General features: G+C 35.3%; 1 protein-coding gene across 1 annotated transcript in view; it reads right to left on the reverse strand.

The window, feature by feature from the left end:
* The window catches only part of PJA2 (praja ring finger ubiquitin ligase 2), a 69,769-nt gene extending 47,340 nt beyond the window's left edge, over positions 1–22,429 (reverse strand). The window contains exons 1-3 of the mRNA XM_049647693.1: positions 22,341–22,429; positions 3,327–3,444; positions 1,182–1,382 (exon numbers count right to left, since the gene is read on the reverse strand). Of these exons, the coding sequence (XP_049503650.1) occupies positions 1,182–1,382; positions 3,327–3,357 (232 nt within the window). The 5' untranslated portion in view covers positions 3,358–3,444; positions 22,341–22,429. The remainder of the gene's footprint in view (positions 1–1,181; positions 1,383–3,326; positions 3,445–22,340) is intronic.
* Between the last annotated feature and the right edge of the window lie 1,233 nt (positions 22,430–23,662).

A 23,662-nucleotide genomic window follows, 5' to 3' on the forward strand; every position in this document is an offset into this window, starting at 1 on the left:
TTTTGATAGATAAAGGAACAGGTTACACATCTAACAGAAATGAAACTCTATTGTGTTTGATGTCAATTCAGAAAATTATATCTCAGTCTCTAGATATATTAGATTTCTACCCCAAAATGGATTTTTTAATACACCTATAATGAGTTACCCTTAAATTATGTTACAGCTATGATTGCAAAACAACAAAAAAATCAACATGTTGACTCTGCCATAGTTTGTCAGAATCTTGAGAAAAGAATAAAATCAGATTTGTTTCATAAATCACTTTAAGCCTATCTTTTATCACTACTAATGTAATAATAAATAATGAAGACATCTGAGATTTGCTGGAACAAAAATTTATAAAAGAGCAGTCTTGTCATATCACAGAAAGGCTTCTTTAACAGAGTGAACTCATTAACTAATAATTCAGATTCTTACTTATAAATGACAGTAAAAATAATTTACAATTACCAAATTTTCTCAAGACCAGAAGACTACACTCTAGTCCAAAGATGTGTAATTACTACCTGGATATCTGCAAAGTACTTTTTTTTTTTTTTTTTTAAGCTTATTTATTTACTTTTTGAGAGTCAGAGAAAGCATGAGTTGGGGAAGGGCAGAGAGAGAGGAAAAGAGAGAGAATCCCAAGTAGCGTGGAGCCCAATGTGGGGCTCAAACCCACGAACCATGAGATTGTGACCTGAGCTGAAGTGATGCTTAACTGACTGAACCACCAAGGCACCCACTGCAAAATACTTTTTCAAACTACTGAATAAGAGATTTTAATTAAATAACTATTACTCGACACTTGTATTTCATAAAATGGTTTTAAGAGATTAAATTAGCCAAGCTAAATTATTTAGGGATACAATTAACACAAGAAAGCTATTAAACATAATATGCAGAGAAAAATATATTCAGTTCACATCAAAAAGTTTTTGATTGAAAAATAAATCTCCACAGCAGAAGGATGTCATGATACAGTTATATTTTAACAACTAGCTGTATTCTATTTTCTTCCATATTTAAATGTATATATTGTTCATATTAAATTTAATAAAAATATCAGAATAGAATTTCTTGATAGGATATGTATATTTGTATTCATAGACACATAAAACCCACACATAATTTCTAATATTATAAGATAAATTCCTACATGCTTATTAATAGCTCTTCTATAACTCCATGTTGCATACCTGAGGAATTTTCCTTTGGAACATCATCTAGTTCCAACACTTCATAGTCATCACCAGCCCGACCTAAACTTCTTTCATGCCTGGTCATACATGGTTTAAAACTGACATATGCATGTCTTCTTCCGTATCTCCTGCCTGTGATTGTCTGATATCCTCCTGCTGGTTTGGGCCAGGCAGCCTTGCTGGATTCTTGATCCATTACTGAAAAACAGAGTTAAAAATAAGAGAGGCATGAAATGACCTTTACTCCAGTGACCAGTAGAGGTAATGTTTAAACATATATGCTATTGCTTGCCAGATCATCTGCTACTGTTACATGCACCTTACTAACATTGTAAGTGTAAACATGAATATCAGGTTATGAGAATTAATTGGCCTCTTTACCCCCCAAATTAGCTTTTAAAGTTTGGCACTTTTAAGATGTCTCAGAGTTTTATAATATAACCTACCCAAAATGATTTTTCATATGCCAAATTCGTAAGTCATACTGCAAAAGCTCATTAAGAATTAGACAATGATCCTCCAAATTATCTAAGTAAAGTACCTTATGTATAAATGCTTAACACATATTTGCTGGATTAATTATTAGCATATTACATTAATTAGCACATCTGCACAATTACATTAATTGTGAATACATTTCTATCCAAGGTAACATGCAACTTCTTTAAATGGCATCTGTACTATCAGGAAGAAATAACTGGACCATAATAAAACATCCCAAAGACTAGGGTCAGATAAAATTATCCACAAGAAAACAGCAATGAGCCAAGTCAAAGACATGCTACCTCACCTTTCAAAACTACAGTAAACATTATGGTAGCAAAACCCATCAACACTTTAACAACTATTTAAATACTAAGTTCTGACAGCTGAGGGATACACAGTAGTAAACAGTAGCACCTGTAACTAAGTAGAACATTACCATATCTATATATATATATATAAAAGTGTAAGTTTCTTTAATCAACGATATTTTACATATACTATACAAGAACTAAACATAGTATTTAAAAAACAATTTTTAATGTTATTTTTGAGAGAGATATAGCATGAGTGGCAGAAGGGCAGCGAGAGGGAAAGACACAGAACATGAAGCAGGCTCCAGGCTCTGAGATGTCAGCACAGAGCCCAATGCAGGGCTTTAACCCACTAACTGTGAGATCAGGACTTGAACCGCCATTTGGGATGCTTAACTCACTGAGCCACCCAGACACCCCTAAACAAAGTCTTATCTCACAGTATATGAAATAGTCAGTTAATGGAAAAGTTACATATTTTTGTTTTACTGCATTAAGTAAGTAGAAATGCTTCCAAGCACAAATAAAAAACAAACATGTATTTATACAGTTATCAAGTTTTACATTATATTATTTAATCCCTTCAAAAGCCTTATGAGGCAGATACTGTACTTCATTTTAAAAATCAAGAAATTAAGAGTAAAATTAAGTATTTAGTAACTTGTCCAATAATCAAATAGTATGACTCCAGAACTAGTGCCCTTAACAACTCCTCCAAAGGAATAGTCTCCAAAACGGAAAGCACAACAGAAGCCAAGGGAGGGTACAAAAAATATAACAATTTTTATTTATACTTATTTTCATATCAAAAATTAGAAATTAAGCTTTAGAAATATTCAATAAATGGATCAAAAATGGCCTTATATAAGCCCATGATCCCAAATGGAGGGTATTACGCTAAGTGAATTAAGTCAGAGAAAGACAGATATCGTATGTTTTGACTCATATGTGGAACTTGAGAAACTAAACAGAAGACCATGGGAGAGGGGGGAAAACAGTTACAGAGAGGAAGGCAGTCAAACCATAAGAAACTCTTAAATACAGAGAACAAACTCAGGGTTGATGGTGGAGGGGAGAGGGGAAAATGGGTGATGGGCATTGAGAGGGCACTTGTTGGAATGAGCACTGGGTGTTGTATGTAAGTGATGAATCACGGGAATCTACCCCCAAAACCAGGAGCATACTGTATACACTGTATGTTAGCCAACTTGACAATAAATTATATTAAATTAATTAATAAAAAAAAAAAGACCATGATTCCATGTCATATATGGTACTTAAGGTATCCAGGGAGAAAAATATAAAATCCTTAATGTAGAGGGACTGACAAAGACACTCTGCTTACCTGCTGGCTCTTTTTCAGTATATTGTGACATATATGGCAGTTTTTGTGTGCCCAGTTCAGTGCAATTATGGATGTGAATTAGTTTTTATTCACACAACGAATAAGCTGCAGAAGATTCCTACAAGGAAACCGCAGATTAAAAAAAATATTAATAATATAAGCACAAAATAAAAATGACAAAGTAATACTTCTGGTGAAGCACTGTGTTAACCCTGTAATATCAGAAAAATACAATCAGATCTGACAATCGATCAAAAAAACCTTAAAACTATCAAGATAGCTATTTGAAAAGTTACATCTCCTCTTGAAAAACCTCTTGCTGTAAGCATGTATCATCCTTAAGACTGACATGATTAACAGTACATTTATAATTTAAAAGTAAATAAGCAAATATATTGGAAGAAGTGCTGACTGAAGTATGTGACCAAACTATCTGGGAGTCTACTACACTATGCTATCTTTGCTTCTGCATCAAGCGCTATATAGTTTCTTTAGCTCTGGCATTGTTAAAAGAAGTCAACCCTAGGAATACAGACCGTATTTTCAAAATATATAATGGCTTATGACAATTATAAATTAATGTGTGTAAGGGCACCTGGGTGGCTCAGTCAGTTAAGCATCAGACTTCAGCTCAAGTCATGATCTCACGGTTCATGGGTTCAAGCCCTGCGTCAGGCTCTGTGCTGACAGCTCAGAGCCTGGAGCCTGCTTCAGATTCTATGTCTCCCTCTCTCTCTCTCTGCCCCTCCCCCATGCACACTTGCACACATGCTCTCTCTCTCTCAAAAATAAATATTAAAAAATATTTTAAAGGGGCGCCTGGGTGGCGCAGTCGGTTAAGCGTCCGACTTCAGCCAGGTCACGATCTCGCGGTCCGTGAGTTCGAGCCCCGCGTCAGGCTCTGGGCTGATGGCTCGGAGCCTGGAGCCTGTTTCCGATTCTGTGTCTCCCTCTCTCTCTGCCCCTCCCCCGTTCATGCTCTGTCTCTCTCTGTCCCAAAAATAAATAAAAAACGTTGAAAAAAAAAATTAAAAAAAAAATATTTTAAAAATAAAATAAAAAATGTGTGCAAATAATAATATACTTATTCTTTACAATAGTCAATTAACTATTCAAATATTTTGATTCCAAATAAGAACCTATTCTACATTAGAAAAACTAAAATTTGTCATGTAACAAATATAAAAAGACCTTCTGGTTTAAAATTAATCCATTTACTACTTCAAAAGTTGCAACCTGGGCTCTTTTAAAAGTTTGGTAAGGGTTATGTTTTTATTTAAACAGCTTATTTACTTAAGCACTGAAGCTATTGCTAATTTTATACCACCACTTATTAGAAGATGATAGTTCTGCAAATGAGGTTAATTGTATTGTTATCTGTGTAACCACAGATAGCTCTATATTAACATACATCAGAGTACAAACACACATTCTCCCATATAAATTATAAATTCAGCAACATGTTATGATCCTCTAATATGTCTGAACCAAATGAGACTGTTAGCAACAATCTTACCAAAGAATAGCTTACCAAAAAATATTCTTAACATGGAGGCAAAAAGATAAGCTCTAATTAATACTGTTTTAATACTAAGAAAAATGATCTGAAACAACTTGAATCTTCAGTCATAATATAGTACATGACAATCGTAAAGGATGACCATGCATTTAAATTCATAAGTATTTCACCCAAAGTCTTTTCTTTAGAATAAAGCTTTATTTTACTATGTTCCCAGCATTATTTTCAGTGCTGAGGCTTCAAATAAATGAACGAAGTAGACAAATATACCTGCCCTCCTAAAATTACAGTATGTGGTACACACACTAAACAAAACAAGGAAGTAAATATACGTTAGACAATAAATACAATGGAGCAAAAGAAAGCAGTGAATAAAGGGTTGCTGGGGGTGTGCAATTTAAAATAGGGTGGTTAGGGAAAATCTCTCTGAGAGGGAAGCATCTGAGCAAACACCTGGTAAGGGAGACAGCCATGTGTAAACCTAGGGAGAGAACATTTCGGGCAGAATAAATGAAAGTTCCTGAGGTGACAACTTCCAGAAGTGATCACAGCAAGAAGTGTGGGATGGAATGAACAAGACAGAAAGCAACAGATGAGGTTAGAAAATTAATTAGGGTGAGTGATAGGGGGTGAGATGGAACAGGTCACATAGGCCTTTATAGGTTAACACAAGAAATGTAGGTTTTATTCTGAGTGAGCTGGAAAACCATTGAAGAGTTCTGAACACAGAACAGACATTACCTAACTTCTGTTTTAATAGGAACACTCTGGCTACTATTTTGAATAGAGTGAAGGGGAACAAGGTCAAAGGCAAGGAGCCTGTTTGCAAAGCTATCGAAATAATATTGGCAAGAGATCATCACAGTGGTTTAGACCAGGGTAAAACTAGAGGTGGTGAGAAATGCAGATTCTGAATATACTATGAAGGAAGTGCCAACAAAGTTTTCTGATATAGATTATAAAAGAAGGTAAGGAGTTGAGGCTGACTCTAAGTTCTATAGCCTGAGCAACTGAAAACAACAACAACAACAACAACACAGTTACCATTAACTAAATGAAGTAGGAAAATTTGTGAAAGATGCAGGCTTGGAGAAAGTATCTTCAGTTCAGTTTTACATGTATTAAGTCTGAGATATCTATCAGACATTCAAGCAGAAATGTTAAGTAGAGGGGCACCTGGGTGGCTCAGTCAGTTAAGCGTCTGACTTTGGCTCAGGTCATGATCTCACATTCATAGGTTCAAGCCCCATATCAGGCTCTGTGCTGACCGCTCAGAGCCTGGAGGAGCATGCTTCAAATTCTGTGTCTCCTCTCTTTCTGCCCCTCCTCTGCTCACACTCTGCTTCTCTCTCTCTTTTTCTCCCTCTCTCAAAAACAAATAAACATTAAAAAATTTTAAGAAAGAAAGAAAGAAAGAAAGAAAGAAAGAAAAGAAAGAAAGAAAGAAAGAAAGAGAAAGGTTAAGTAGAAGCCTGGAGTTGACTAAAAGAATTCTGGGCTGCAAGTATAATTGGGGAGTTACCAGTATATAGATACATTCAAAAAGGCATGAACTTGGACAGGACATCTAAGTGTACTTGGAGAAGGAAAAAGGTTCAAGGACAGCCTTGAGACAATCCAACATTAAGAGACCAGGAAAGGAGTACCAGAAAGCTGACAGAGGCCAATGGAAAGAAAAGGAAAATCCAGGAGTATGGATGCCAAATGAAGAAAGTGCTTCAGACAGAAGAACTAATCCACTGTGCCAAATGCTAAGAAATAAAGTATAAGAAGGATCTGTAACTGGCCACTGAACTTAGCAACATGGAGGATACTGAAGATCTCTGACAACAGCAACTTTGGTAGAATGGGAGGTGTAAAAGCCTGATCACAGATAGCGAGAGGAAAGGAACTGGAAAGAATACATACGTCCTGAAAATCACCGTTTCTTAATAATTTTCTTTAATGTGATTCCACTTGCTTTCTAAAGGTGTTCCAACAAAATTTAATCTACTTGTTTTCAAGGCCTGTGACCCCCGCTGTGATAACTTTTGACTGTACTTCTGAGCTCAGTCCCCTGATTTGAATCCCGTGTTCTTGTGTGTGTGTGTGTGTGTCTTTACTAGAAGATCAAGTATTTGTTTCAGAAATTTTATGTAAGGAGGTAAACTTTGGGTCCTTGCATGTCTGAAAAAATTTTCATCTATCCCTCAGACTTTGGGTATAGTTCAAGAAAAAACATTTTTTTCCTAACTCTGAAAGGCATGGTTTTCCAGCATCCCATGTTGCAATATGGCATCCCATTCTGCCAATTTATTTCTCAGTTTTTGGTAAGTAAACCAATTTTTCTCCCTGGAATATTTAGGATATCTTCTTAATAAATGGTATTCTATAATGCCACAAGGACTTTTTTAGGGACAGGCCATTTTATAATTTCTCCTACACAGCCACTATTAGGCTGTTTTAAATAAGACTCATATCAGTTTGTCTCAAAGATGTCCTTTTTTAATAATGGCTATTTTCACTGTATTTGGCCTACAAAGATTAATCCTTTGTCTGTAAACTTTTCTAATTTTCACTCTATGAGATGGTAAATTTCATCCAATTTTACTTTGAGCCTTTCAGTATTCTCTGTAATAATCTTCTAAATTTCTTGTAGTTTCTTGTTTTCTGCTTCTTTTATTATCATTTTTAACAGTGATTCATGCCTTATGACTAAAATGTAGACTAGAGTCTCTCTGTAGATACTAATTATTTCTATTTCATTGAAGACCAGCCATGCTCAAGTATCTATAACAGTGGTAGATACTTTCTCATTTCCATATAAAAAAAAGGTATAAAAAAGAAAAAAAAAAGAACAGAGAGGGGAGAGGATGAATAATAAGAAATAAAAACCACAGTGGTATATCAAGATTAAAATGGTTAAATCATTAGTCCCAAATTTGTATCTTAAGTGAATCAGAAACATTGTCTCTGAGTTCTCTCTGAAGAGATGTTGCTTTGCTGAATTAATCTCTTGCTCCTTGTACTATTCACTTAATAAGTAACACATGACTTCTTTCTATTTGTGATGATTATTCATTTCAAATGCAATTATTCATATTTCTTACTAATTGTCATAAAGTAAAATATATAAATGTGTTGTTGTCTAAGAATTAAAGAAGTAAATCAATGAAATATTAATTCTAGATCTTATTTAACCTACAAGTCATCACTTTATCATTTTAATAAGCCAGCAGCTATAGACAGGCAATAAAAACAACCTTCAAAACAATACAAGGGAAAACGTGCGTGTAGGACATACACCTCCAACAGCAGAATTGAAAGAGTTGTGATTTTAAAGACAAAGGCCTTATTTTATTTGTACTTGCATGCACTAGGTCTATTAAATGCTTGTTTCTACTGCACTAACACAGTATGTATGTAAATGATTGGACAAATGAATCAATGAACAAACATGTGCTCCTTTCTCTGATGGAAATAAGGAAATATAATGAAAAGAGAGGGCTAAGTGTTGGGTACACTTGGATCTAAATCCCAACTCTGATACTCAGGCAAGTTAAATGAAAGCTAGTGGTAGTTTAAGTGATTTAAAAATATATATATATATATATAAATAGTAATGAATGAAAGGAACTTAGGCAAACAGAGTAATGAGTGCTCATATTCCTATATGGACACAATATATACTAATACTGGTACACAGTAGACCTACATCTTGAATTGTCTTTGGTATCAACATATTTCTACTCCAGTGAGTAATCAACTAATAACAAAGCTTGTATAATATTTAAAAATAACACATTTATTATTTTTGCAACATAGCCTACCTACTTCAGTAACATCATCGAACCTCTATGAGAATAATACAGTAGAATAATTAAAAAATAATTCTTTGATAAAATTTTTTTAACACTTCTCCCTTCAAAAAGCACAGCCTAATCTGCTCCCTATCAGGGTGGGTTGTACTTAGACACTTGTTTCTACTGAATACAATGTGACAGAAATGACAATGTATAATGAACAAAATTATGGCATAAAAGGCATTGTGGCTTCCTCCTTGCTCTCTCTCAGCTCCCTCTTCCTGGGAAAAGCAAGCTGCTACATCATGGGATCATTTAGGTAGTCCTATGGAAAAGTCAATGTATTCTGCCAAGAGCAGAAGGAAGTGAGGTATTCTGACAACAGCCATGTGAATGAACCACCTAGGAAGCAGCACCTTAAGTCACGATCAAACCTGCAGATGACTGCAGTCCCAACCCACATCTTCAGGGTAACCTCATGAAAGATCTTGAGACAAACCACCCAGTCAGGTTGCTCCTGAATTTCTCACCTACAGAAACTATGGTCTACTGAAGCATAACAAATTATCCTGTAAAAATTAACAAACACAAATAAATTATATTATTTTATATATAGAGATAGATAAATATGGATAGATAGGTATGTGGATACTGAATTTTGCTATATTTCCACCTATTATGAGAACGAAGCTCTTTTAAAAAAATGTTTGAGAGAGAGAGAACGAGCAGGGGAGGGGCAGAGAGAGGAGGGAGGGAGACAGAGAACCCCAAGCAGGCTCTGTGCATTCAGCACACAGCCTGACACAAAGGGCTTGAAACTCAAGAATTGTGAGATCTTGGCCTAAGCTCAAATCCAGAGTCAGACTTTTAACCGACTGAGCCACCCAGGTGCCCCAAGAACAAAGATTTTCTAATGCCATCTCATGAAAGTATATTTTCTCCCTTTGAAAGAGCTGCTTATTCTCAGCATAGAAAGTGCCAGGTTATGGCTTACAGAATTAAAATGAATTATACTTATGTTTTGTTTGCTGGCAATCTCAGAACTGTTGCTTAGCTCTTACATTCTACCTATCACCTAATAAATATTCACTAACTAGCTACTGAATCAGGAACACTTACTTTTAGAATTTAAATCTGATTTAAATGAAGTTTTAGGCAAAGTGAGGGAGAAATCAGTTGAACCTCCAGAAGAAGAGCTTCAACTGAAAGCCTGGATCTATACACCTGTGACCCATTTGCTGGGAGCCAAAAATAACTCACTTTTTTTAAAAAAAAGCTGAGACATAATTCATATATATTAGATCAGGTATACAACATAATGATCTGATGTTTGTACATAGGGCTAAATGATCATCAAAGTAAGTCTAGTTAACATCCATCACCATAAATAGTAACAAATGAGAACTTCTAACTTGTATTTTGTTAGTAACCTTCAAATATACAATATGGTATTAATAACTACAACACCATGCTATACACTACAACCCTATGACTTATTTATTTTATAACTGAAAGTTTGTACCTTTTGCCCCCGTGCTCAACAATTTTGCCTGCCTCCCACTCCCACCTCTGGCAACCACTGATCTGTTCTATGTATGAGGTCTTTTTTTGTTGTTTTTTTTTTTTATTCCACACATGAGATCATACAGTATTTGTCTTTCTCTGATTTATTTCGGTTAGTATAATGCCTTCAAGGTCCATCCATATCCATATTGTTGCAAATGGCAACATTTCATTCTTTTTTATAGCTGAATAATACTCCATTTTGTATGTATGTGTCTATACACACACAACCCACTTTTTTTTTTTTTTTTTTGGCCTGAGGAAAATCAATCAATCTTCCTTCTTTTTTTTTTTTTTTTTTTTTTGTGTGTGTGTGTGTGTGTGTGTGTGTTGCCTAAAACAACAGAAATTTATTCTCTTACAATTCTGGAGGTTAAAAGTTCAAAATCAAGGTGCCAATGGGGTCATATTTCCTCTCAAAGGCTTTGGAGGAAATTCTTTTGTACTTCTAGCTGGTGGTGAATGCCAGCAAACCTTTGCATTCTTTGGCTATATACCATATCTTCTTTATCCATTCACCCATCAATGAACACTTAGGTTGTTTCCATATCTTGGTCATTGTAAATAATGCTGCAGTGAATATGGGAGTGCGTGTGTCTTTTCAAGTTAGTATTTTTGTTTTCTTCGGATAAATACCCAGAAGTGGAATAGCTGGATCACATGGTAGTTCTATTTATTAATTTTTTGATGAATCTCCATACTATCTTCCATAGTGGCTGTACCAATTTACACTCCCCCCAAGAGTATACAAGGTTTTCCTTCTTTCCATATCCCTGCCAACACTTGTTATTTCTTGTCTTTTTGATAAAAGTCATTCTAACAGATATGAGTTGATATCTCATCGTGGCTTTGATTTGCATTTCTTTGATGATTAGTGATGTTGAGCATCCTTTCATGTACCTGTTGGCCAGGTATATGTTGTCTTTGTATGTTGTCTTTGGGAAAACGTCTACTCATTTCCTGTACCCATTTTCTAATTGGATTGTTTCTCTGCTATTGAGTTTTATGATTTCTTAATATTTTAGATATTGACCCTTTGTCAGATACATAATTTGGAAATATTTTCTCCCATTTATTAGGCTGCCTATAAATAACTCACAGTTAAAGCATCTTTTCTAGAAATAAAAAAGTTGAGACACAAATACAATTTAATCCAACAATATGAAGAGCAAAGATTCTTGATTATTCTTCTCAGCCCTCTGCAAAATCTGTTTTATATTCTCTCATATTTCCCTTTATATATATGTGCCTGCAAAATGCCCTAAAAATGGCTCTTAAAATTCCTTACAAAACACAATTCTAAAATTATCTGGCCTGCAGTTCCTTTCAGTAAAATATTTATTTATATAGAACATTGGTGATTATTATCATACTTGAGCTATAAGTTATAGAATACAAACTTCATGACAAAATGACTTTATGATAAACTACAACAAATACAGCTAGAAAGCTGTTCCATATATGCTGGAACTAATTACACTTTACCTTAGTTTACTAACATTATCTTTCTATTTTCAGCTACTAAGGCAAAGCAAATATTCCAAGAGGTTAAAAAAGTATCTCCTCTGAACAACAATCTAAGCTTGCAATTAAAGTACTTCTCACACTTATATATTCTTTTTAATCTATCTCTAGATTTATCATGTCTTCTAGTCACAAGCACAAATGGTTTCTTTTACATATAAAGAATGCACAATATTCCACTAGATGTAATTAATGGATACACAATTAATAAGGACAGAGGTGATATTATTCCTATATATTGCTATAAACAAATAGACACATGAATAAAATCAATTGCAGTAAATCAAATAACATATTACCAACCACTGGACTTCTGGTTATACACAAGAAAACTTCCAGGATATGACTACCAGACTCTGTACGTGAACAACTGTAGAAATGATAAAAGTACCTAAATCAGAGAGAACTTTTAAAAGTACAACTGTTAAACTTCTCAGATCAAATGGGCTTGCTATCCCTAGTAATGTGACGAGATAATATGATAAAAGGTTAAGCGTATTTAACTATTACCTTTCTTGACAATGTTTCTGTAAATTATTGTAAAAGAGGAACAATAAACTCAGCACTGATACAGTGAAAATTACACTGAAAAACATAAAATATATGTAATCAGAAAGAGACCATTTGATAATCCGAACTTTTTGTATTTAAGTAGTTATAAAACTGTATTTCCAATTTCTGTTATGGTAAAGCCTCTATCTCACCAAATGATTATAAACTGTTACTCTATTTAAAAAAATTGTTACAAACTGCTATTTCTGAAAAGACTAACCATAGAGAAAAACCTGTGAAGAAAGAACTGAATGAGAATATAACCAACACACTAGAACAATAAAGATTTTCTCTGGTTTACTGGCAATATAACTGGCTAAGGGGGAAAAAAGATTAAAGTCGAAGACAAATTGAGATGGAAGAATAAAATATCAATCCATCAAAAAATAGGATGAAGAATATTCTTCAAATTTACCTCTCATTTAGATAGGAAGATCTGATTCAGATGTGGCACAAAAAGGGCCCTGCTCAACTCACCCTCCTATGGGATGCCAAGAAAAATCAGTTTCAAATCAAGAAACAGCACAGATTTATTTCCATGTCAATGAGTGAGCCAAGAAAAGAAATAACAAGAGTACAGGAAAAAAAGGAAAATAGAAAATTCAATGTTATGCATACCAAATGTAGCAAATTTCATTTGATGATAAAAATTCACAAAATGTGCTCAGAACAAATTAATACACCTATGATATTTAGACACTTGGATGCCTGCTAACCACAAAAAAAAAAAAAAAGAGCTTATGTGTGTGGGTTAAAAACAAGCATGACAAAACGCTGATGCAAGATGTTGTGTAAGAGTGGTTCCTTATACTTCACAAAAATTTGTTTAGAAATTTTCATGATAAAAACTTTTCAAGTATTTTCCTTTTCTCTGCAGTCATTTGTTGAAGAACTATTAAGTGCAAAACTCTTAAACATATGTTACAGTTCAATGGATTTTTACATATATTACATATCTGAATAACTACCACGTGGTTCAAGATATAAAACATTACCATCATTTCAGAAGGTTCTCTCTTACCCCTTCCAATTTATTAACTCCTCTCAATCCAGAGGCAACCACTTTCTGGACTTCTACTCCCCCAAATTAGCTTTTACTGTTTTAAAATACACAAGTGGAATTATACAATGTGAACTCTTTTGCGTCTGTCTACTTTTGATCAACACAATTCATTCATGTTGTTATAAATGTTCCTATACATAAATTCTGATGCAATATTTTGTTGTTTTTTTAGATCAAAATGTTTTCTAATTTCTACTGTGACTTCAGATTAATGCACTATTTAAAAATGTCTTGCTTAACTTCTAAACATCTGGAGTCTTTCCAGTTATTTTTCTATTACTGAACTGTAATTAATTCTACAATGATCAGAAAACATGCACTACATAATGTCAATCTGAAATCTGATGATACTTCTTTAAGAATTAGAATATTTTGTCAAATGTCCCAAGTGCACTTAAAAAAAAAAAGGTATAGTCTTCAGTTGTTAGACACAATGTTCTAGAAATGTCAATTAAGTCAAGGTGATTAATCATGTCATACAAATTTTATTCCTTTACTGATTTTTTTACATAACTGTTCTATCATTTACTTAAACATGTATTTAAAATCTCAGCTATGAATACATAACTATCTTTCCTGTTAGTTATACTAATTTTTCCGTTCAGAATCTATATTATTAAGTGAACACATACTTACAATTATATTTTCTTGATGAAGTGACCCACATATTATAATATATTCTTCTTTACTTATTATAATACACCTTGTCTTACATCTGTTTTGTACAAATTAATACGATCAGCTTTCTTTTGGTGTTTGCAGACAATACTCAATTTTATCTCTTTACTTTGATCTTACATGCATTTTGCACTTAAAGTGTTCTTTATAAATAAAACATACATGAATCTTATTTATAAGGCCTAACAATATTTGTATTGCCACTGAAGTGTCTAAACCATTTACATTTAACATAATTACCATAATACAGATTAGCTTAAGTATCACCTTTCTATGTGTTGTTTCTTTAGTCTTCCTTTCTTGACTTCTTTAGTCTTCCTTTCTTGACTTCTTTGGTACTGGTCAATTTTTTTTTTTTTTTTTTTTTTTTTTTTTTTTTTACTATTCCATTTTATTTCACCTACTAGCTTGTTTGAAATACCTTTTATTATCAATATTTCAGTGGTTTCCCTTGAAATCACAAAATGCATCTTTTTTATTTGCTGAATGTTATTTCCTAGAGGCTCAGAATAATTTATCTTCCTCTAAAGAGTGTATTAAATTTTCTCATCTCAGGTAATTACACTGCAGGTAAAGACAAAGTGTGGGTTGGATGAAAGTACAAAATCTCTGAGAACTGCAGAAACAGAAAGTTGGTACCCACTCACAGGTTCTTATCTATGAATCTCTACTAGGTGCTGAAAAGATTGGAAACAGGCTGGAGACTAAAGAGGCCTTCTTTCAGGGTGAAAGGAAGGTACTGACTGCCAACAAGTGAATAAAATAAAGTCCTACCTACACCTTTCACACATACAGAAAAAAAAAAAAAAAAAGCCTTACCCTACTGACAGAATGACACCAATTACTGTCCTCCATTGTGGCTAGAGGATAGGTAAAAGAAGAAAAACAAAACAAACCACCTTTACTACTGAACAGTGTTAGGAAATAGATCAAGGATTTCAAGACATGGAAAAACAAATGCAAGAAATAAAAGACATTGACAAATAACAAAAAGGCATTTATGGGCTCATCAAAGGACCAGGGGGAGAAGGTATAAATGAACTTCAAGACAGGTCATGAAAAAGTACCCAAACTGAAATACAAATTAAAAAAAAAAAAAAAAAAAATGTGTGGGGAGGAAATTAAACAGAGCCTCCAAGAAATGTAGGACTGTATGAAATGAACTACCACCTACATACCCGGATTCTCACAAGCAGAGCTGGTAAGTGGTACAGATGAAATATTAGAAGATATTCTGAGAAATTTCCAAATATTATTTAAGAGATTAAATATAAATTTAAGAAAGGCTCAGCAAACAATCACAACAAGCACTATATATAGAAAACACAAATACCCCAAGACAAATCATTTTCAACCTGCTATAAAAACCCAACAATAAAGGAAACATTTTTGACACAGAGAAATGAAGAATTACACCTGACTTCTTGTCAGAAACCATACAAGCAAAAAAACAATATAAATGGCATCCTTAAAGTAACATAAGAAAAACACTGTGAACAAATAATCCTATACCCAGCAAAATACTGTGCAAGGAAAATAAAAAGTAAAATAGAGTATGTTATAGCCAACCCAAGAGACTTTGTTACCAGTAGACCTGAACTACAGAAAGAGTACAAAACAGACATTTGATTCTACAAAGGAATATGGAACTCTAAAGATAATTAAAGTGAAGGACATGCAAAATTTTTTTTTCCTTATTTTTAGTTACTTCAAACCAGAACTGTATAAAGTAGCACTCACTGATAGAACTTTCTGAGATGATGAAAATGTTCTGTATCTTACACAGTTCGATCTGAAAACTAAAAGCTACCTGTGGATACTAAGCACTTAAAAAAAATGGCTAATATACAGAAATTAATTTAAACTTAATACTAACTACTTGAAATTCAAATTAAATAGTCACACTGTCTAGGACATACTAGACAATGCAGGTCTAAAGCAAACATAGTAGCAAGGTATTATGAACTTATGGCATATATAAAAGTAAAACGTATGACAATAGTAGTGCTAACAATAGTAAGAAATTGGCAATATACTGTTATGAAGCACTGATACCATATAAAAAGTGGTATAACACTGCCTGTATAAAGACTGGAATTAAAGATGTATAATACAAATCACAGAGAAGCCAGTATAAATTTTTTAAACAGGCAAACTTAAGTATAAGTAATGAGCTACTAATGAAGATAAAAATAGAGAACCTATTTTTATAGGTTAAATAAAAAACTAAGGGAGATTTAAATGTAATCACATTAATAATTACATTACACATAAACAGTCTAAACAACCAAATTAAAAAGCCATATTGTCAGGATGGGTTAAAAAGAAAGTGGGTTTCTATACCAAACCTACTTTAAATATAAAGGCATAGATGTAAAGTAAAAAGACATACTATGCAAACACTAACCAAAAGAAAGGTAGAGTGATATTAACGTCAGATAAAATAGACTGCAGAAAATGGAATACTGTCTTTATACAAAGTATGCTATTGGTCTACAAAAAAAAGAGAAACATCAAAATCAATTATAAAGATATTATTTACGTATACATTTTACGTATTTATTATATATATATTTCCAAATATTTGGAAACTGAGTGATATGGTTTTTTTTAAATATGAAATTTATTGTCAAATTGGTTTCCATACAACACCCAGTGCAAGAATGATATACTTCTAAATAACCATGGGTCAAAGTGAAAGTCACATTAAGTATTTAGAAAATATCAACAGAACAAAAGTTGTGGGAATATCTAAAGTAGTGTTTAGAAGGAAATGAAGGTCTCAAATCAATGGCTCAAGTTTATACCTTAAGAAATCCTAATAGACTGGATTTAAACCCAAAAGCATACAAAAAGAAAATAGTAAAGAGCAAACATCAATGAAACTGGAAAAAAAAATTTTTTTTTAATGCAATAAAACAAAAAACTGGATCTTTGGAAAAATTAATAAAATTGATAAACCTGGACACAAACTAGTAAAGGCAAAAGAGAGGACACATTGTCAACATGAGAAATAAATGAAAAGACATCATTACAGTAGCTATAGACAGTAAAGAGATAATAAAGAAACGACTTTATGGCAATGAATAGATGAAACAGATGAATTCCTTGAAAGACACAAAGCACTAAAATTCATATAGTGAGTAAAAGTGATTCATGCAAAGACGAAAAACTTTCAAGAATAGATAACCCTAATCATCTTATACCTATTAATTGAATGTATCCTTTAAAACCTTTCAAAAAGAGAACTCTGGGCCCAGAGGGGTTAGCTTGAAAACTCCAGCAAAGATTTATCAAACAAAGACCACTCTTATCGGAAATTTTTCAGAAAATTTAACACTTTCAAATTCTGAAGCCAGCATGATCCTAATACAAAGATTTACATAAAAAGTTATCTTTTGTGGACATAAATACAAAAAAGTACTCAACAAACTATGAGCAAATCTAATCCACCAATTTATGAAAATGATAATACGTCATGACCAAATGAGATATCTAGAGAATGCAAGGCTGATTCAACATTTAAAAATATTAACAGACCATATGATCATCTCAATAAATAACAGTAAAAACATCTGACCAAACTCAGTGTCCACTTGTTAAAAATTCTCAGCAATCAAGGAACAGAATGAGAACACAGTTAACTTCATAAAAGGCCTAGTATACTTACAATGGTAATATAGAATATATAGAATATATAATAATTTGATAAAAAGGCCCTATTATACTTAATAATAAAAGACTGAAACCAACAAGTCACTTCTAAAAAAATTTTACGGAAAAGCAAAAAACTACAACAGCCAGGATGATTTTGAAAAAGAGTAGGTCAGGTGGCACCTGCATAGCTCAGTCGGTTAAGTGTCCAACTCTTGATCTCGATCTCGGCTCAGGTCATGATCTCGTGGTTCATGAGTTCGAACCCCGGGTCAGGCTCTGCACTGACAGTGAGGAGCCTGCTTGGAGTTCTCTCTCCCACTCTCTCTGACCCTACCTCACTCATGCTTGCTCTCTCTCTCTCTCTCTCTCTCTCTCAAAATAAATAAATAAACTTTAAAAATTAAAAAAAAAAAATAGCAAGTCAGTCAAAGAAAGACAAATACCATATGATTTCACTCATATGTGGAATTTACAAATGAGCAAAGGGACAAAAAAGAGAGAGGCAAGCCAAGAAACAGACTCTTAAATAGAGAACAAACAAAATAGAGAACAAAAGAGAGGTGAGGAGGGAATAGGTGAAATAGGTGATGGGGGTTAAAGAGGGCACTTGTGATGAGCAATGGGTGTATGGAAGTGCTGAATCACTATATTGTACACCTGAATCTAATATTACACTGTAGGTTAACTAACTGAAATACAAATAAAAACTTAAAAATGAAGTAAGTACTGCAAATAAACAAAGTTGGGAGTACTCACACTACCTGATTTCAAGATTTACTGTAAAGCAACAATAACCATGACAATGTGGAACTGGCAAAACGACAGGTATAAAGATCAAGGAATTAGTCCAGAAATAGACCCACGTATATGGACAACTGATTTTTAACTAAGTTAATTCAATGAGGAAATCAAAGGTTTCCTAACAAATGGTGCTAGAACTGAGAAAACAAGCCTTAACCCTTATCTCCCACCATATATAAAAACTAACTTAAAATGTATGATACACCTTGTCATAAAAGCCAGAACTATAAACCTGTAGAAGAAAACATAATCTGTACAACTTTCCACTAAGCAAACTTAGAACACAGAAACACAAATCCTAAAAGGAAGATTGATGAACTGAATTTAATCGAAATTAAAAACTCTTCTGTTCTGAAAAGTTAGGAAAATAAAAAGGTAAGCTTCAGACTGCATTATGTGTGTATGTGTCTGTGCGGGTCAAAGGACTTCCACAAAAAAACATACAAAGAATACGTACAACTCAGTGAGATAAACAATGTTTACAAATAAGCAAGATTTGAACCGATACTTCACAAAGGAAGACACACAAAGGACCAAAAGCAAATTCTCAGCATTATTAATCTTTAGACAGATGTAAATTAATATTATAGTGTGATATTACTACATACCCACTAGAAGGACTAAAATGAAAAAGTCTGAAATAACCAACTGTTGATGAGGGTATAGAGCAACTGGAACTGTACCTCGGAAGCTGTGTGGCAGGTTTTTACATGTAAACATTCAGTTACGCTACAATGCAACAGATGCATTTCTAGGTATTTACCCAAGAGAAACACAAAACTTCATGAACGGATGTTAACAGCGATTTATCAATAATACCCCCAAACTGGAAACAATCCATTTATCCATAAATATGTGAAATAGTCAAAAAACTGTGGTAGATCAATACCATGGACTACTACTCAACAATTAAAAGTCATGAATCAGTTAAACACAGAAAAGTATTTAGGATTCTCTAACCCATCATGCTAACAGAAAAAAAAGCTAGATGCAACAGAGTATGTAATTCCATTTATATGAAACTCTAGAACAAATGAAACCAATTTACAGTGAGAAAGAGAGGACAATGGTTTCCTGGGGCTGAGGGGTAAAAATGTCACTGCGTAGGGCAGAAGGGAACTTCTGGGAATGAGAGAAATATTCTCTATCTTGATAGTGGTAATGAAAACATTCTACTGTTGAATGTGGTACTGGCGATAGGGGTGTACGTGTTCGTCAAGACATACTCAACTGTCTATTTTAAATACACACATTTTATTGTATGTAAATTATCCTCAAAAAAGGTGACTCTTTAAAATGGAACTCTTCTGGGAAAATATAAAACAAGGAATATTGGTAATGCCCTTATATAACCACTAAAAAGAAGTCAAAAACATCAATAAAATTCAATACCCACTATGGTTTTTAAAAATGTCATCCGAAATTAAAAATAACAATAAAATCACCTTGGAAAGCCAAGAACAGAAGAAAATATTTTAACTTAATATTCTCTTTATCAGAAAGTTTCAGCAAACATCATAACCGATGTTTAAAAAATCAGAAGCATTCCCCTCAAAGACAGAAACAATATGTTTTTAGCTATCACTATTATTCAAAATTATATAGGAAGTATACCAGCCAAAACAATGAGGAAAACACCTAAGTTATAAAAAAAAAAAAAAAAACGAAAAGAAAGCCACAAATCTGTGAAAACTTTGAGACAATCATCAACTCAAGTGATTAGATACATGATAAACAAAAAAAATTCAAAAGTTTTCCTATAACCAGAAAGAGAAAGAGAAAATTTTACTGAAAGTTTCCATCCACCAGAGCAAATCAAATCATAAGATAGCTAGGAATATTAGAAAGGAATGTGATACATATGGGGGGGGGGGACGGGGGACCTATAAAACTCAATACTTAAGAATATAAAGCAAGATGTGAATAAAAGGGAAAGACATACCATACATGCATACTTTTCTGAGGGGAGAGGTTCAGTATCATAAAGATCAGTTTGCCCAAAATCAATCTAAAATTTCAATATGACATCATTCAAAAAACCTAAGGATTTTTCATTTAATTTATAAATTGAGTCTGAAGTTCATCTGGAGAAGAAATGCATAAGAGTCAAGTAATTTTGAAAAAAGGGAAAAATAGTTATCAAAATTTAAAATATGCATACCCTTTTACCCAGCAATTCCATTGACAGGAATCCATGCTCCAGAAATAATCACATACAGAGGAAGTTTCCCTAACAGTTGACTTTTAGGATAAAGGTAGGACTACAAGGGGGGTGGGAACACACTATTTGAATTTTTTTTTAATTTTTTAAGATTTAAAGTTTGTAATTAAAAACTAATCAATACATGAAAAAGTTGGTTTCAAATAAAGCATTATTTGTGATTGCAAAAAAACTAAATGTGTTCCAATAAAGGAATGGTTAATTACAGCTCATTCAAACTAATGAAATACCTCTTAACCTTGGTCAGTATCCGAAAGACCTATATATAACAAATAAACATGTCCAACACATAAAAACAAGTGAAAGAAGCAAGTGTATACCAATGTGTCTGGTATTCCTCCCACTTCTCCCCCCAAAACCCTACTTTACATGTATGTAAATGTGTTCAGAAATGCATTTAGAAAGATGCACAGTAAATGGTTAACTTTAGACAGTAGAGTGGGGCTGGGGGATGAAAAATGTTCACTTTTACCTGACAGTCCTTTTTCTAAATTGTTAAATTTTACATCAAGTTTGCATTTCTATAATTAATTTTTAACACTTAAAATTATTTTATATAAAAATGACATGAATTCTAGGAGAAAAAAACTAAAAAAATAGTTTAAACGTTTATTTCTGTTATCACCATGTTTATTTACATACTCTTCCAATGATCTGTAGTCTTCAGCAGAGGTGACTGCCATTTTAAGGAAATTCAACTGACCAAATAGATTATGATAAAAAATAATACAGTGCGCCTTTTTTTTAAGTCGTAAACTTCACAGAAACATCAGACTCAAAGCAGGGTCCATGCATACGCAAAAAATTTTTAATGCCTTGGAGAGGGAAGTCTCCTAAACAGATTATTCTTCCTCCTTGCAAAAAAGAGTATGTACCTCCTCCTTTTTTCTTCAACTTGGTCTGGGCGACTTTAAACTCACCATTTTGAATGTGCGCAAAATGATTTACAAGCAGTAATCTTAGGGAGGCCAAAACTGAAGGTGGATCTGCGAGAGGGGGGCTCAGACCTGACATCGCTAACCGGCAGAAGCATTGATGGAATGGCGGTAATATCGGGAGAAAAACGATTGTTGTGATTTGTACAGGGTGTGCTGCGTACCCGAGCCTTGGTGACAATCGGAGAAAATGCAAATACAGCCAGGAGAGCGACCGCAACGGAAGGCTTCCTGGGGGAGGGGGGGTGCAGGCCTGTGGCGTAAGATGGATCAGCTCTATGTGGGGTGACTGGAAACGGACAGAGAAGGCGGCTGTGAGATTTTGGTGGGGGGCACACTCATACAGCCGCCAGTTTCGGCAGAAAGGCAGCGGGGTCCTTGGCCAAGGCACCAAGGACAGCAGAAGCGGCAGCAGGGAAGAGCGGCGGGTGGACACCCCGAGATCAATCGATGCCATTCGCTGGGGCCAGCAGGCGCGGTGGCCACGGACTCGAGCGCGGCCCCAGGTCCGGGTTGGACCGGGCCCAGGAGGCGAAGAAGGCCTCTCACAGCCATCAACCCCACCCACCATGGCCGGCGCAGCGGGCAGGGACAGGCCCCACTCCTTCTCGAGGAGAGAAATTAAGAAACGGAGGGGGTGAAGGCAGCAATTTCCTCGCCCCGACCCTGATATTCCTGACATCAGAACAAGCCAGATTAAAAAAAAAAAAAACCCTCACCGAACTGTGCAGCGGCTCCGGAGCGAGAACAGCGCTCGATCCTCCACCCGCCACCACCGCCTTCTTCTCCGCCTCCGACTCCTCCCCCGCGGAACGCGCAGCGGCAGGCGGCAGCGGCGGCGGTGGCGGCGGCGGCGGCGGCGGCGGCGGAAGCAGAGGCGGTGGCGGCGCGTCCCGCCCCTTGCGCCGCGGTAGAGGCGAAGGAGGAGGGCATTCAAGCCCCGCCCCGAGGCCAGCACCGACCAATAGACTCAAAGGGCCTCTGCGGGAAAAATCCACATGTCCAATCGGAACCCGAGGAGTGGGCTCACGTCAATGGTTGGGACGTGGCAGAAAAACGGAAAAATACTTGGACCGTATGTACTCCCTGGTACTCCCTTCTCGTTCAGTAGGACTTCACCGATTGGCCGAAGAGCGGAAGGATGAAGGCACACTCCCCCCACTCTCAACCCAGTCCGGGTCTGGGCGCACCTCCTTTCCCTGCAGCACTGCGACGTTCGGGCAGGAGGCGGGGCACCGTGATGGGGCTGGAACTGCAAGGCCTTTTGTGGTTCGGGCTGGGAGAAAAGGCGGGGTCTCAGGGAAAGGGAAGGGGGTGTGGAGAACCAAGGGAAGAACTGGCGCAGCTAGACTTTTTCAGAAAACCCGAAGCAACAGCCAAAATGGAGGCGTTAAAATCAATCCTAATTCCACTGGAAACCTGACTAACAAGGTTAAGGTCTCCTGACACAAAGTTCAAAGCGTTGCAGTTCAGATATGAGTGGGACAAGAAAAAATAGATGGAAGAAGGACACATTGGCCCATCCTGACTCGGCTTACTATCTAGTGGGTTTTCCCCTCCCACCCTACAATCACACCCTTGCATCCTCATTTCTCATTCTGTTGGAAGCGGAGTATAGCGGACGCCTGCTTTCGCTCTCTATAGACCTTGCCTAATTAGAACCTTCCAGTTTGCATCTAGAGGCTAACCGGCTGTCAAGGCGAGAAGTAACAGCTCCCATCACATGTAACCAAAATAAATACAACAGCTGTAGTCCCTGGACATCTTGCTTAATTTAAACACGGGTAACAGTTTACTTAATCATGTCAGTGATGCTAAATTGTTTCTTTGTCCGGCACATGTCCTTTCTTTTTCATCCTGAACATGTCCGCTTCTCTGATTACAGTCCTGCTTTCCTGCCACCTTATTCCCCAACCCCCTCAACTCCTTTCACACATATGCCCAGTGCCCAGGATATATTTATCGTGTCCCCTCCCCCAAGGATTAAGAGCCCCACTTCTTGTGCTGTCCCTGGCAACTGCAAAATCTGCCAGTGATCTCA

This window comes from Panthera uncia, assembly GCF_023721935.1.
Source record: "Panthera uncia isolate 11264 chromosome A1 unlocalized genomic scaffold, Puncia_PCG_1.0 HiC_scaffold_17, whole genome shotgun sequence".
In the NCBI taxonomy this organism is placed as follows: domain Eukaryota; kingdom Metazoa; phylum Chordata; class Mammalia; order Carnivora; family Felidae; genus Panthera; species Panthera uncia.